The sequence below is a fragment of the Berghia stephanieae genome, chromosome 3 (genome assembly GCF_034508935.2).
Source record: "Berghia stephanieae isolate SIO BIC M18660-M18661 chromosome 3, UCSD_Bste_1.3, whole genome shotgun sequence".
NCBI lineage: Eukaryota > Metazoa > Mollusca > Gastropoda > Nudibranchia > Aeolidiidae > Berghia > Berghia stephanieae.
This window is the reverse complement of record NC_088362.1, coordinates 46,653,376-46,669,193: the sequence shown is the minus strand read 5'-3', so window position 1 is coordinate 46,669,193 and position 15,818 is coordinate 46,653,376. Positions and strand designations below refer to the sequence as shown.

Below are 15,818 nucleotides of genomic sequence, written 5' to 3'. Positions count from 1 at the left end.
GGAGCTCGTGTGTGACGACGGGTATGATTATCCAATTAATTTCAACCCCGAAAATTCGACCAATTTCATCACATGCAAAGGTATTGACTTCTTGAATAACTTAACAAAATTCCAAATATACATTGAGCATGTTAAAATAGAACAAAAAAAAAATAGAGCACTTATTTAGAGCAAAATCAACTAAACGTGCTCAATGCGTTTTACAAGAGGTCCCTGGCCAACAGCAACACTTAACATGTAGGACGGGACATGACGCCTGTTAGGCGATATTACAATTTTTTTTCGGACAGAGACAGCGCTGTTAACGGCCAGGTACTCATTTTACACCTGAGTACGGTGAGAGAAAGTGAGTAAAGAGCCTTTTCCAAGGGCTCAACTATGCGCGGAGCGAGGCTCGAATCCAAGACCTTCCGGTCCAAAAGCGAGTGTCATACCACTAGTAGTAGACGGATGAGAGTTCAAGGGGGGGGGGGGGGGCTATTGAATTAATAAAGGGGGAGGGGAGATACTGGAGGGCCTTATAATATCCCCTTGCACAAGACCTGCTTTCTATCTTTATCCATCGTAGTATCACGATAAGAACAACCAATTTTCTAAGTTTACGTGCGTCGGGTTATTACTTGTTAAGTAAAGTCCCAGGTTTGAGGGTGTTTGTCAAGATGAGGGTCATATAAAATCGATCGATATTTGAAGGACATTTTCTGGCCAAAAGTTTAAATACATGATTATTTTTTTGTACGGCAGTTAACTGGTTATATCATCACTATACACTTTCAGTTAACTGGTTATATCATCACTATACACTTTCAGTTAACTGGTTATATCATCACTTTATCTGCAGACAATAATAGATGGGAGCCGAGTTTTCTTCCTAACTGCTATGAAGATGTTGTACCGAAGCCAGGCGACAGTTGTCCGAGTGGAAGTGTTGTCCAGACCACGACCAAAGGCCAACGGTGTCGTGGATGCCCAATAGGTCAATATTTGGCCTATAAAAATAAGATGCCCGTGTGCAAACCGTGTCAAAAGGGTTATTATCAAGACACGCCCCGGAGTGACAAGTGCAAAAGATGTCCTTTCATGAAAGAAAAGATATCTAGAAAATTACTGAACGATGCCATGCGATTTAGCAAAATTCGACAGTTTCATGTTCTCAGCTGCCCGATAGTTCAAAGATTGGCGAACGGAACTCAAGTTGTCTATGCGTCTCCGAATCAATTTGCAGAAGAAATGAGGAAAGTCGTGAAAACAAGGGAGGATAGGCAATTCCTAGAATACACTACGGGAGATTCAGCTTTTATGATATCGTTTAGCAGAGCCAGGTCTGCTTGTCTTGCTTTAATATTTATTGTTTTAATCGCATTGATATAGACTTATAATAATACTGGATTATTACAACGTCAACTGGGTCCTGACTACTTTTAAAAACCAACTCACCTGTTTCAACTTTCCAAAACGAATTAAGATCATTCATAATATATATCGTATATATATATATATATATATATATATATATATATATATATATATATATATATATATATATATATATATATATATATATATACTAGTAAAAAGCTCGCAATTTCGCGGGGAAAGAACTATTTTCATTCGGTATTGCCTGAATCATTTTCTTGATTAGCTTGATTACGATTAGATGCACACTTTAATCGATATGCTTGTCGTCGCTGCCATGCTTTATTCGGCATGATTTTAGTTTATCAGTCAGTAGATATCAATATCAATAAATCACAAGTCTTTACCACGCTTGACTTGGGAGGCCTTCCGAAAGCTCCTACAAATGGAAACAACTTGAATAATATTCCCTCAACTAACCCCAAGAAAAAGTAAAACCTAGACTACCTTAAACTAATCCTAATAGGAAAATAAACACCCTAGCATTATGACTAACCCTAATAGAAAAAAAGGTACTTCACAAATTAAAATGGCGACCGAGAATCAAAACAATGGTCAAATTAGGAAATTTTAAACTTTCACAAATCTATCAAGGTTTCTTCTAGAGTTTTTAAAATGCTTCTTTATGATGACAAATTGAATAAATGAACGCCTGACGAAAGATCAACGGTGAAAATACAAATTAAAAGAATACTGGGGATGTAGGAGCTTTCGGAATGTCTCCCCATTACCTAACTTATGTGAGGTCAAATGAAAATCAGAAGCAGACGCGAAAAATATAAAGTTTGTTCGGGCTAGAAGCTAGACAGATACAATTGACAGTTTGCCGACAACGTTTAATTAAATATTTCCCAGGGCAATAATTATCACATCGATGGCATAAAAACGACCGTAATATCAGCAGTAATATTAGTTGACGTTGTTAATCGGTGAAACTTGTTTAAAATTTGTGTAAATCCGAATACCTTCATGTGATCAAGTGAATAATATTACTATGAATGCCACGATTTGCTGAAAAATGCCAACACACACACACACATGTATACACCACACACAACACACACACACACAAACACACACACACAAACATACACGCCATTAGAACATACTACTACATAACAACACTGATCACCGCTAAATCAACAACACAACGGAAGTAATATTAATACTTGATGTCATAAATAGATGACGCAAACTGACAACTTTTTACAGTGACGAAATTGGTTGATTTTGATGATGATAATGATGATGATGATGATGATGATGATGATGATGATGGTTATTATTAATATTAGTATTAATAATAATAATAATAATAATAATAATAATAATAATAATAATAATAATAATAATAATAATAATAATAATAATAATAATATCATCATCATCATCATCATCATCATCATTATTATTATTATCATTATTATTATTATTATTATTTATTATTATTATTATTATTTATTATTATTATTATTATTATTATTATTATTAATTATTATTATTATTTTATTATTATTATTATTATTATTATTATTATTATTATTATTATTATTATTATTATTATTATATTATTATTATTATTATATTATTATTCATTAAATTTGATACATGTATCTAATTACAGTATCAATATTTGTGTGTTGAATAACTATTATTAAGTATAATATGTTGATGATGAAATAATTAAGATAATGATGATGATGATAATGATGATGATGATGATGATATGATAGATGATGATGATATAATGATGATGATGATGATGATGATGATGATGGTTATTATTAATATTAGTATTATTATTATAATAATAATAATAATAATAATAATAATAATAATAATAATAATAATAATAATAATAATAATAATATATATCATCATCATCATCATCATCATCATCATCATCATTATATTATTATTATTATTAATTATTATTATTATTATTATTATTATTATTATTATTATTATTATTATTATATTATTATTATTATTATTATTATTATTATTATTATTATTATTATCATTATTATTATTGATGTCCAAAGGATTATAATGACGACTATGATGATAATGACGACTACCACGACGTTGATGATATGATGATGACGACGACGACGACGATGATGATGATGATGATGATGATGACGTTGATGATGATGATGATGATGATGATGATGACGATGATTATGATGATGGTGGTGGTGGTGGTGGTGAAGGTGATGGGACAGTGACAATGATGATTATGATGTAGTGGAAGTGATATTGATGGTACGTTGGGTTGGTGATGTGATATACATCGCGATAGCTCAGTTGATAGAGCATTCGCTTTACACGCAAAGGGACCAAGATTGATCTAGGGCGAGGTCGATATTTTTTTCTGACCCCCCCCCCTCTCCCCACACCTGTCCAGCCAGCAGTGATTGGGTAGCCGGGTCTGTTTGATCAGGGGGAAGGTACTTTGCGATTGACTTGCTTCTTATCCAAAAGGTAGAAGGTAATGGATATCGTCCGTTTCACGTTAAAGAAACCGGGATAAAGTCCGGCTCCATAGACCTAGTGGCTCTGAAGGACTACATTTTCTTTTACAAAACAGATATTCTGATATACATATATATATCGGAGGTCCTGGGTTCGAGCCTCGCTCGGCGCATAGTTGAGTCCTTGGAAAAGTCTCTTTACTCACATTCTCTCACTGTACTCAGATGTAAAATGGGTACCTGGCCGTTAACAGCGTTGTCTCTGTCGGAAAAAAATGTAATATCGCCTAACAGGCGTCATGTCTCTTTCTACATGTTGCTGTAGGTCAGGGACCCTTTGTAAAGCGCTTTGAACACGTTTAGTGGATATTGCGCTATATAAAAGCTCAATTATAATTATATCGTACAATGAATATAGATTTAGAATGAGAAAAAATAATGCATTTTAACTTTTTGATACGTATAAAAGTCTGCAATTTTATCCTCAATAAAACAAATGAACTTAATCAAAATCCTAGTCATATTTATTTTGCTCTAAATTCGATTTCCAGTTTTCAGTTCAGTCCGACATATTGCCGTTTTTAGGCGATATGTCACAAATGGCTGGGTTTGAAGCGGAACCCGATTTATTTATCTAGCGGGAAATTCCCATCCAAGTATAATTTAAATGTAATTAAAAAGGAAAACGACAGAGGGATATTTTTGTTATCTATCAAATGCTAAGAGAAAGTTAGACAAAGGGAATATTTTTAATGGGTTTTACGGCGTTCGCGACACTATTTATTATTAGGTCATTTCAGCGCTTGTAAAAAGGATGAAAATGGAATAGTCAAAAGATTTACAATTAAAACAGCCAAGAAAAAGTGTGACAAAGGGGAATGATACAAATAGGGAACAGATTGCAGATTCTGAGAGCATACTGTCATTGTGTACTTAGTTTGAGATCACCTAAAAGTATCATCCAGACACAAGTACAGGATCTCGCCGAGAGGAACACACTCAAATGCGTACATTCTACATTCAAAACAATATAATATAACAATACATGACAGAGAGGAAAAAAATATAATCTCTCAAAATGATAACTAGACATTTGACTGTTTCCCTCACAGCCAAGGACTCCGAGGAGGGGTGTCCCGAAAGCTCAGCTGGTAGAGCACTCTCTTCACAGGCAAAGGGACCAAGATCGATCGCGGAGGCAGTCGGGACTTTTATCTGACAATCTGTCTACCCAGTAGTCAATGGGTAGCTGGATGGGTCTCTTAGATCTGGCGGAAAGTACGTTGCAATAGACTAGCGTCATATCCAAAGGGTAGCAAGCAATTGCTATTGTCCGTTTCACGCAATAGAAACAGTGATAAACTCCGGTTCCATGGACCTAAAAAAGGCTCTGAAGGACTACAAGAACTCCAGCCAGGGATAGGACAAAACCGACGTGCACTTATTAACAGATCTGACAACCCAATTCCTTATGGAATCATTGTTGTAATGGAAATCTAAAAAATGACGCAAAATATTGTCCATTACAACAATGTTATACTAGGCCCATAAGTCACTTAAAGTAAGTTCGGATGTCAGACCTGCATATATGTACACGTTGGACAAAACTAAGTAATCTCATTCCAAGGCAAAGACAGAAAGCAACTCAGAAAAAAGATATTGGGAGATAGAAGACACAGCAGGTGACCTCCTGCCCACCATGAGAGGTCAAGGACCCAACCCAGAGAGAGAGAGAGAGAGAGAGAGAGAGAGAGAGAGAGAGAGAGAGAGAGAGAGAGAGAGAGAGAGAGAGAGAGAGAGAGAGAGAGAGAGAGAGAGATGATTTAATACATACAATATTGGCCTGTGACGATGGGTAACACAACTATTCCCAATAAAGATCGGGAGAAAACCTATCAATACCAATACCAATACCAAGAACTGGACAGAAAATAAGCTGGAAGTGAAAATAGATATGCTTACGCAAAAAGAAGAGACAGCAAAAGGATCTCTTCGTACCAAAAAAATTGGAAAGACAAGGACCCCGACCCCCCCCCCCTCTCTCTCTCTCTCCCTCTCGACAATAAAATCACAAAGAGTCTTGCATTTAGAGTGATGTTTTTTATTCTCACCAACTGTACAATAACAATAATAATAATAATAATAATAATAATAATAATAATAATAATAATAATAATAATGGTAATAATAATAATAATAAAAATTTGGTATGTTTGGTTGTTTTTAAGGGTTTTACGGCGCTCGCAACACATGTAGGTCATATCAGCGCCAGCAAAAAGGAAGTAAATGGGATTGTAAAACAGTTGAAGATTTACAATTGAAAGAACCAAAGAAAAAAGAAGACAAAGGGGGATTAGTTCAAATAGGGAACGGGTGTAGATTCCAAAAGCACACTATCAGTGTACTTAGTTTGAGATCACCTTAAATGTCTCATCCTGACACAAGGGCAGGTCCCACTAAAAGGAACAAACTCAAATATTTACAAATCATAAAGATAGATGTAAAACAAACAATACAATGCATAACAGAGAGATGATTTACAAGTAAAAAAAAATCATTTCCCAAAACTATACAATTGACTGTTTCCCTCCTAGCCAGGGGCAGGAAAAAAACCAAGTTATCTCATCCCAAGACAAAGACGTAAAGCATGTTGTTTGTTTTATTTTTAAGGGTTTTACGGCGCTTGCGACACATTTAGGTCATTTCAGCGCCAGTATAAAGAAGAAAATGGAATAGTCAAAATAATCTAGATTTATAATAAAAAAACACAAGAAAAAGTAAGACAAAGGGGAATTGGTTCAAATAGGGAACAGATGTAGATTCCAAGAGCATGCCATTAATATACTTAGTTTGAGATCACCTTAAAGTCTCATCCAGACACGAGCGCAGGATCCCACTGAGAGAAATACACAAATGTTTACAGAATACATAACTAACAATACATACAGAGAGATGATTTACAAGGAAAAAAATATCATCTCCCAAAACTATAACTATACAATTGAATGTTTCCCTCCCAGTCAAGGACTCCAGCCAGTCTGTGACAAAACTAAGTAATCCCATTCCAAGACAAAGAAAGAAAGCAACTCGGAAAACAGATATAAGGGGATAGTATACACGTGACATCCTGCCCACCATGGGAGGTCAAAGGACCCAGCCCAGAAAGCATGTTGGAAAACAGATTTAGGGGGATAGTCTGAAGACACAGTAAGCGCCTCCCAACCCACTATGGGAGGTCAGGAACCCCACCCAGAATAATAATAATAATAATAATAATAATAATAATAATAATAATAATAATAATAATAATAATAATAATAATAATAATAATAATAATAATAATGATATATCAATAATAATAATAATAATAATAATAATAATAATAATAATAATAATAATAATAATAATAATAGCAATAATAACAACAACAACAACACCATTGGCAATAAATAAAAATACAGCATTGTACCTACGTTAATCATGACACAGTTTGAGTCACTTGTCACAAGCATAAAACGGAAGAATGAAAAATGAATCAATTTGGTGTTGCTTTTGTTTTAAAAAAATAGAATTTACGGCACTAGTGACACTTGCAGGTCATTTCAGTGCCAGTATAAAAGAATTAGAAAAAAGTTGTAGATCGGAGGTTAAAAGCACCAACGAAAAAGTCAGACAAAGGGGACGAGTTCAAATCAGGAACAGAGGGAATCCACGACAATTCTATCGATATGCCCATGGTAAAAAATTCCAGAATTACAATTAAAACACCCAAGAAAAGGTGTTTTGTTTTTTGTTTTTAAGGGTTTTACGGCGCTTGCAACACATTTAGGTTATATCAACGCCAGTAAAAATGAACAAAATGGGATGGTAAAATATTTCAGAATTACAATTAAAACACCCAAGAAAAGGTGTTTTGTTTTTCGTTTTTAAGGGTTTTACGGCACTTGCAACACATTTAGGTTATATCAGCACCAGTATAAAGGAAGAAAAGGGAATAGTATAGGAAACAGATGTAGATTCCAGGAGCACACTATCAAAGTACTTAGTTTGAGATCACCTAAGAATCTCATCCAGACACAAGCACAGGTCCCCATTAAGAGGACATACTCAAATGTTTACAAATCAGGGAGAGAATTGTTTTTTGTTTTTAAAGGTTTTACGGCGCTTGCAACACATTTAGGTTATATCAGCGCCAGTAAAAAGGAAGAAAATGGGATAGTAAAAAGTTCTAGAATTACAATTAAAGCACCCAAGAAAAAGCAAGACAAAGGGGAACTGAGAATGTTTGTTTGTTTTTAAGGGTTTTACGGCGCTTGCAACACATTTAGGTTATATCAGCGCCAGTAAAAAGGAAGAAAATGGGATAGTAAAAAGTTCTAGAATTACAATTAAAGCACCCAAGAAAAAGTAAGACAAAGGGGAACTGAGAACAAATAGGGATCAGATGTAGATTCCAAGAGCATACCACCAATGTACTTAGTTTGAAATCACCTACAAGTCTCATCCAGACACAAGCACAAAATCCAACAAAGAGGAACACACTCAAATGCTTACATTATACATTCAAAATAAAATAATAATACATAACAGAGAGATGATTTACAAGGAAAAAAATATCATCTCCCAAAACAATAACAATGCATTTGACTGTTTCCCTCCCAGCTAGGACTCCGGCCAGAGCCAGGACAAAACCAAGAAATCTCATTCCGAGACAAAGACAGAAAGCATGTTGGATAACAGATATAAGGGGACAGAAGACACAGTTTGTACCTCCCTGCCCGCTGGGAACTGAGAACAAATACGGATGAGATGTAGACTCCAAGAGCATACCACCAATGTACTTAGTTTGTTTTTTTTGTTTGTTTGTTGCTTTAGGTCTCTTCCAACACAATTGAGGTTATATGAGAGACCGCTGAAACAAAAAAACAAGCAATCTAACAAAAATAGTACAAATGTCAATCAAAAACATAACCTAAAGATATCATAAGCTAAATTATAAATAACCAAGAACAAACAGGCAGAGGATTTACAGGAAAAAAAATATCCCCTGTCAAAAATACAATCACAAACCAAAGAAGCAGGATAGGCTAGTAAAGAGAAGAAGAAACGACATCACTATCGGATCGTACACCCATGCGAACATCATAGGTATATGATTCAAGGGTGATGATCCCATCCAACCACCCGCAATGTACTTAGTTTGAAATCACCTACAAGGCTCATCCAGACACAAGCACAAAATCCAACAAAGAGGAACACACTCAAATGCTTACATTATACATTCAAAATAAAAATAATAATACATAACAGAGAGATGATTTACAAGGAAAAAAATATCATCTCCCAAAACAATAACTATGCATTTGACTGTTTCCCTCCCAGCCAGGATTCCGACCAGGGCCAGGAAAAAACCAAGTAATCTCATTCCAAGACAAAGGCAGAAAACATGTTGGAAAACAGATATAAGGGTATAGAAGACACAGTATGTACCTCCCTGCCCGCTATGGGAGGTCAGGATCCCCACCCAGCAGGGAGAGAATAATGGATTGCCTGATTTCAGGCCATTGCCTGAGAATTTACAGCCCTGATTATTCATTAAAACAACAAATATAATATACATAACAGATTTAAATGATTTACAAGGAAAAAAAATTATCATCTCCCAAAACTTTAACTATACATTTGTCTATTTCCCTCTCACTCTCAGCCAAGGGACTCTGACAAGGGAAAGGACGAAACCAAGTATTCTCATTCTAAGACAAAAAGTAAGTTGGAAAACAGATATAGGGTTGGGTATATAGGAGGTCAGGCACCCCACCTCGATCTGTGGGATAGAAGACACAGCAAGTAGCAAGAGTGATTTCTCCACCCAACATGAAGGTCAGAAGATCCCAACCAGACCACTATTACAGCTCCTACCACTACTACTACTAATACCACCACTATTACTACTGCTGCTACTACAACTACTTGTACTTGTAAAAATAATCTTAGATGTTTAATTTACAACATTCATACAAACACATACACACACAAACACGTGCATGCGTACAATCAGACAGACAACTTACGGATGATGTTGGTACATGCAACTTGCTGTGTACAAATAATGTGAAACCTATAGGTATCTATAAAATTTCAGTATGTTTCTACATGTACAGAAGAAAAAAAATCATAACCTAATATCCCTCCCCCCATAAACAAAACATAAAACAAATAAACAAAGAAAAAAAAATATACCCAAACACTCAACAAACAAACAGAAAAAAAAATAACATAAAAAGAAAAGAATTTTTAAAATATAAAAATGTAAACGAATGAAAAAGAATATTAAAAAAATAAAAAAATAAATAACCAAGGTGCTCCCGTGTAAGTTCGTTTTGACAGCACTCTGGTACCATTAACTAGGGTGACTAGGCCTCAAGGGGTGATCTTGCCTCTATATTATAGATTTGGACAAATTATATTATATTAGTTTTGTAACAGATATTTCTTATGATAAAAAATACAAGTTCTCTTATACGGGAAATAACTGCAACGAGCCTGAGATTACTCAAAAAACTCCAAATCGGTTAGGCAAAGTCAACCCAGCCGACGATATTAAAGAAAAAATAAATTACAGACAACAATAGATGTTTTGTTTTTAAGGGTTTTACGGCGCTTGCAACACATTAAGGTCATATCAGCGTCAGTAAAAAGGAAGAAAATGGGATAGTAAAAAGTTCTAGAATTACAGATAAAACACCCAAGAAAAGGTAAGACAAAGGGGAATTGGTTAAAATAGGAAACAGATGTAGATTCCAAGAGCACACTATCAAAGTACTTAGCTTGAGATAACCTCAAAATCTCACCCAGACACCAACACAAGATCCCACTAAGAGGAATACACTCAAATGTTTCCAAATAGAAGTTAAAAATTAAATCAAAAAATAACAATACATAACAGAGAGATGATTAACAAGGAAAAAAATATCATCTCCCAAAACTACAATGATACATTTGACTGTTTCCCTCCCAGCAAAGGACTCCAGCCAGGATCAGGACAAAACTAAGTAATCTCATTCCAAGACAAAGACAGAAAGCAACGGAAAACAGATACAGGGGGATAGAAGATAACAAGTACCTCCCTGCCCACTATGGGAGGTCAGAAACCCCACCCTGACAACAATAGAGAACAGGCCGACATTTAAGATAATTGGCAATAACAACTGAATGCATACAACTAACAACATGTACTTAGTGGATTCGATGGGGAGAATTATACATAAAATGTTGGATTGACATGAAAATGGCACAAGTAGTTTGAAGTATTATTGATATGGACAAATAATTATAAAAAAAAAAAAGAAGAAAATGGACCCCCCCCCAACAAAATACAAAGAAAATAAATGATTCAGAACAAAATAATTAAATGGAGTCATTGCAATAATAATTTTTAAAAAATCCCATTCATAACAAAGGACCGTCCGGATCCCTATTCATATTGTAATAAATGACAATGTGAAATTGAATGTACGCTTCAATTTAATATACGAAAAACATATAAAATGGATGTTTCGGGTTTCCCCTTTATCAACAAAACAGGATGAATGAAACACTACAGACGAATCAAACGATTCGTCTGTAGTGCTTCATTCATCCTGTTTTGTTGATAAAGGTGAAACCCGAAACATCCAATTTATCTGTTTTCGTATATTAAATGTTATTTACTTCTTCGAGCTTTGAGCAGCAACATTTACATTACCCTCTATTCATATTGTGGCAATCAACCATTTAAATTAAAAAATCAATTTATCATCATTTTATTTATCTCCATCTTTGAGAGGTGTAGGAATTAAATTGAGCTATTACAGTCGAAGCAAGTAATCGGAACACCACTTTATTGGAATAGCTGCTTAATCTCAACTGTTTAATTGTTTATTTGTTTGTTTCTTTTTAAGGGTTTTACGGCGATTGCAACACATTAAGGTCATATCAGCGCCAGTAAACAGGAAGAAAATGAGCAGTAAAAAGTTCTAGAATTACAATGAAAGCACCCAAGAATAAGCATGACAAAGGGAAATTGGTTCAAATAGGGAAGAGATGTAGATTCCAAGAGCACACAATCAGTGTACTTAGTTTGAGATCACTAAATGTCTCATCCAGCCACAAGCACAGGTCCCAGCCAAGAGGACCACATTCAATTGTTTATAAATTCTATGTAAAAGGAAAAATAATACAGTGCATAACAGAGAGATGATTTACAAGAAAAAAAATATCATCCCCCAAAACTAGCACATTTGACTGTTTCCCTCCCAGCCAGGGTATCCAGCCATGCCAGGACAAAACCAAGTAATCTCATTCCAAGACAAAGACAGAGAAAGCAAGTTGGATAACAGATATCGGGCGATAGAAGACACAGTATGTACCTCCCAGCCCACTATAGGAGGTCAGAAACCCCAGCCAGAACTGTTTAATTGGAACACATGCCGGTTAATTGGAACAATTTTAAACCTTCACCAAACATTCTAAAAAAAACTTAGTCCAGTTAATGAAAAGGATAATATTCTACAAGAATGAAATAATCCCATGTCTTCACATGAACAAATATGTCAGCTAATCAATGGCAACAAATCTAACACCAGCCATTCCCGTTTATATCATAACATGTTTTACTTGTTTTGATGAGCAACAAATGATTAATGAGAGTGCAGGTTATGATACAATAGTCTATTTGTGTCAAACAAAGCATGCCACGTTGAATATAAAATTGAATACATATTTTGCAATTTATGGTGGAACAGGATTCGCATGCCTTCGATTCATTTGGCCTGTTTTTGGGATAGTGTAGTTAAAAAAAATTCTGTATAAATAAGTGATCGTAAGAAATGGCAACTCATTTTCTTTGATCTACAGTCATGATTAAACGTGAATAGTTTTTAATGTTAAATGCGGAAGACAATATTTAAGACGACTTAACAAAATTATGCTCAATATTGACATATTATATATTTGTATATATATATTATAGCCAATTTGTTTGTTGTTTTTTGTTTTTAAGGGTTTTACGGCGCTTTCAACACATTAAGGTCATATCAGCGCCAGTAAAAAGGAAGAAAATGGGATAGTAAAAAGTTCTAGAATTACAATTAAAGCACCCAAGAAAAAGTAAGACATAGGGGAACTGGGAACAAATAGGGATCAGGTGTAGATTCCAAGAGCATACCACCAATGCACTTAGTTTGATATCACCTATAAGTCTTTTTTGTTTGTTTGTTTGTTGCTTTAGGTCTCTTCCAACACAATTGAGGTTATATGAGAGACCGCTGAAACAAAAAAACAAGCAATCTAACAAAAATAGTACAAATGTCAATCAAAATCATAACCTAAAGATATCATAAGCTAAATTATAAATAACCAAGAACAAACAGGCAGAGGATTTACAGGAAAAAAAATATCCCTGTCAAAAATACAATCACAAACCAAAGAAGCAGGATAGGCTAGTAAAGAGAAGAAGAAACGACATCACTATCGGATCGTACACCCATGCGAACATCATAGGTATATGATTCAAGGGTGATGCTCCCATCCAACCACCCGCACCTATAAGTCTCATCCGGACACAAGCACAAAATCCAACAAAAAGAGGAATACACTCGAATGCTTGCATTATACATTAAAAATAACAAATATAATAACATATAACAGAGAGATGATTTACAAGGAAAAAAATATCATCTCCCAAAACAATAACTATGCATTTGACTGTTTCCCTCCCAGCTAAGACTCCGGCCAGGGTCGGGACAAAACCGAGCAATCTCACACCAAGACAAAGACAGAAAGCAAGTTGGAAAACAGATATACGGGGATAGAAGACACAGTAAGTACCTCCCTGCCCACTGTGGAGATAGGGAACCCCACCCAGATAGCCAATTTAATAGGTGTGCAGTCTTGATAAGTTGATCCAATTATAGAGCCCAACTCGCGGAATTGGTTAATTGGAACACTGAATAATTGGAATGATATCTGCGTAATGGCACAATTCCAATTAAGTGGAATGAGAAAAAGAATATTGATTAAAGTATGCTCAACTATTCCTACCAAATCTAAAACATTCAATTTTTTTTTTCCACCCATGTGTTCTCTGATATTAGAGCAATAGTAATTTCCTTACAGGTATGAATTTTAAAGGATAATTTATATCAACATAAAATCTTATTCATTTAACTAAGACAATAGATTAAATGATGTGACTCAGCCTCTGGAATGAGATTATTGTTACTGCTGTCTTGGTGAAAATGGCGAGATTTGCAGTTCTGCCTTACAACAGAGTTGCCATCCCGTAATGCCAGTAAAACATGAATGGACTGTTTTTAAAACAATGATTTGTTTCTCAAAGCCAAAAACACATATTTAAAAAAGCACTTTTTATTTTTAACCCACAAAAACTTCCAAAACTTTTATCTTTAAGATTCATATTTACGTTTTTATTTTTATAACTGCAATAAACAGGAACATTAGTCCTTACAATAATACTTGAATCAGTTTTGGTGTATTAGAACAATGAAACGTTAGGAACTGAAACTCTTGGAATAAAACTAAATAGAAATGTACTACAGATAAAAAAGTTTCAAATTACTCATAGACTTGTGTAAAGAACACTAAATCATCAAGAAAAAAAAATATGGCAAGAAAAGGAAGAAAAAGATGCAATGAATCCTGACAGGAATTCCTTAATGAAACAACGTGGAAAAATCCAGGAAAAAATTGGAGTTGACAACTCTGGGTATAATGACAAAACTCTGTATCATCTAAATTGGCTCGAATGGAGATAATTATACATTTGTCATCAGAATGATCCCTTGTAATCAATTGACTGGATCTCAAATTCAACAAGTTTTTATAATATACATGAATCAGCATATTTGAATTTTTGCTGTGGTGAATCAGAATAAAAAAATGTAAAAGAAATGAAATATTGATGCAAGTGGTTAAAACAAAATAAAAATTGCACCACTTTACAATACATCTTTGAAGCAAAGTGAGTTCTAAGGGACAATGCAAGATAATAAAAGTTAAGGTTTACTACAGGAGTGAAATGGTACTTGCAACACATATTTTCGCCCTATTAGCACCGTGAGGATGTAACCAATGTTTGCACCTAATATAAAGTAAAACAAAGGAAGCTAGCACAAAGTGAGAACAAAAGTATATTCAGGTAGCAAAATCTGCTGAGATTAATTAAAAGTCCAATACAGTTCCAGGCCATGACCGTCCCAAAAATATATATTTTGAAACAACCAAACACCGTAATGGAAAAGAAAACCAACAACCCCCCCCCCCCTCCCACCTCCACACAAAAACCCAGATATGAAGCAAATAAAGACACATCGCTCATTTGACTGAAGGAAAGCAATATGTGTGCAGGACAAACAGATTGAAAATGGTATGGGGAAAGGGATAAATAAAACCCACAACATACATTCACCTCATTTTTGGGTCGGAAAGAACTCTTGGTTTCCAAAAGAGTATTTATCGTTTGTTTTTAGAGTTTTAACGGCCTTGTTACAATTTCAGGCTATTTTAGCACCAGTATGAAAGATATTTTTATTGTTTTTGTGGGTTTTACAGTGTTTACGACACATTTAGGTCATTTCAGCGTCACTATAAAGGAAGAAAATGGGATGGGCAAAAAAATTCTAGATATCCAATTAAAAGCACATGAGAAAAAAGTAAGATAAGGGGAAATTGTTCAAATAGGGAACACATGTAGATTCAAAGAGCAGTGTATTTAGTTTGAGATCACCTAAAAGTCTCATCCAGAAACAAGCACAGGATTCCACTAACTGGAATAGACTCAAACGCTTACAAACCATTATATATTCAATCTCAAACCAATGCAAAATATTGTTCATTCCAAAAAAAACCCAAAAAACTTGAGCTTTT

General features: G+C 34.7%; 1 protein-coding gene across 1 annotated transcript in view; it reads left to right on the top strand.

Moving 5' to 3' along the window:
- Positions 1-1,473, top strand: part of LOC144969557 (uncharacterized) — a 1,688-nt gene extending 215 nt beyond the window's left edge. Inside the window, exons 1-2 of the mRNA XM_078908698.1 lie at positions 1-80; positions 842-1,473. The exon at positions 1-80 is cut by the window's left edge and continues 215 nt beyond it. Coding sequence (XP_078764824.1) covers positions 1-80; positions 842-1,371 — 610 coding nt within the window. The 3' untranslated portion in view covers positions 1,372-1,473. The remainder of the gene's footprint in view (positions 81-841) is intronic.
- The last annotated feature ends 14,345 nt before the right edge of the window (positions 1,474-15,818 follow it).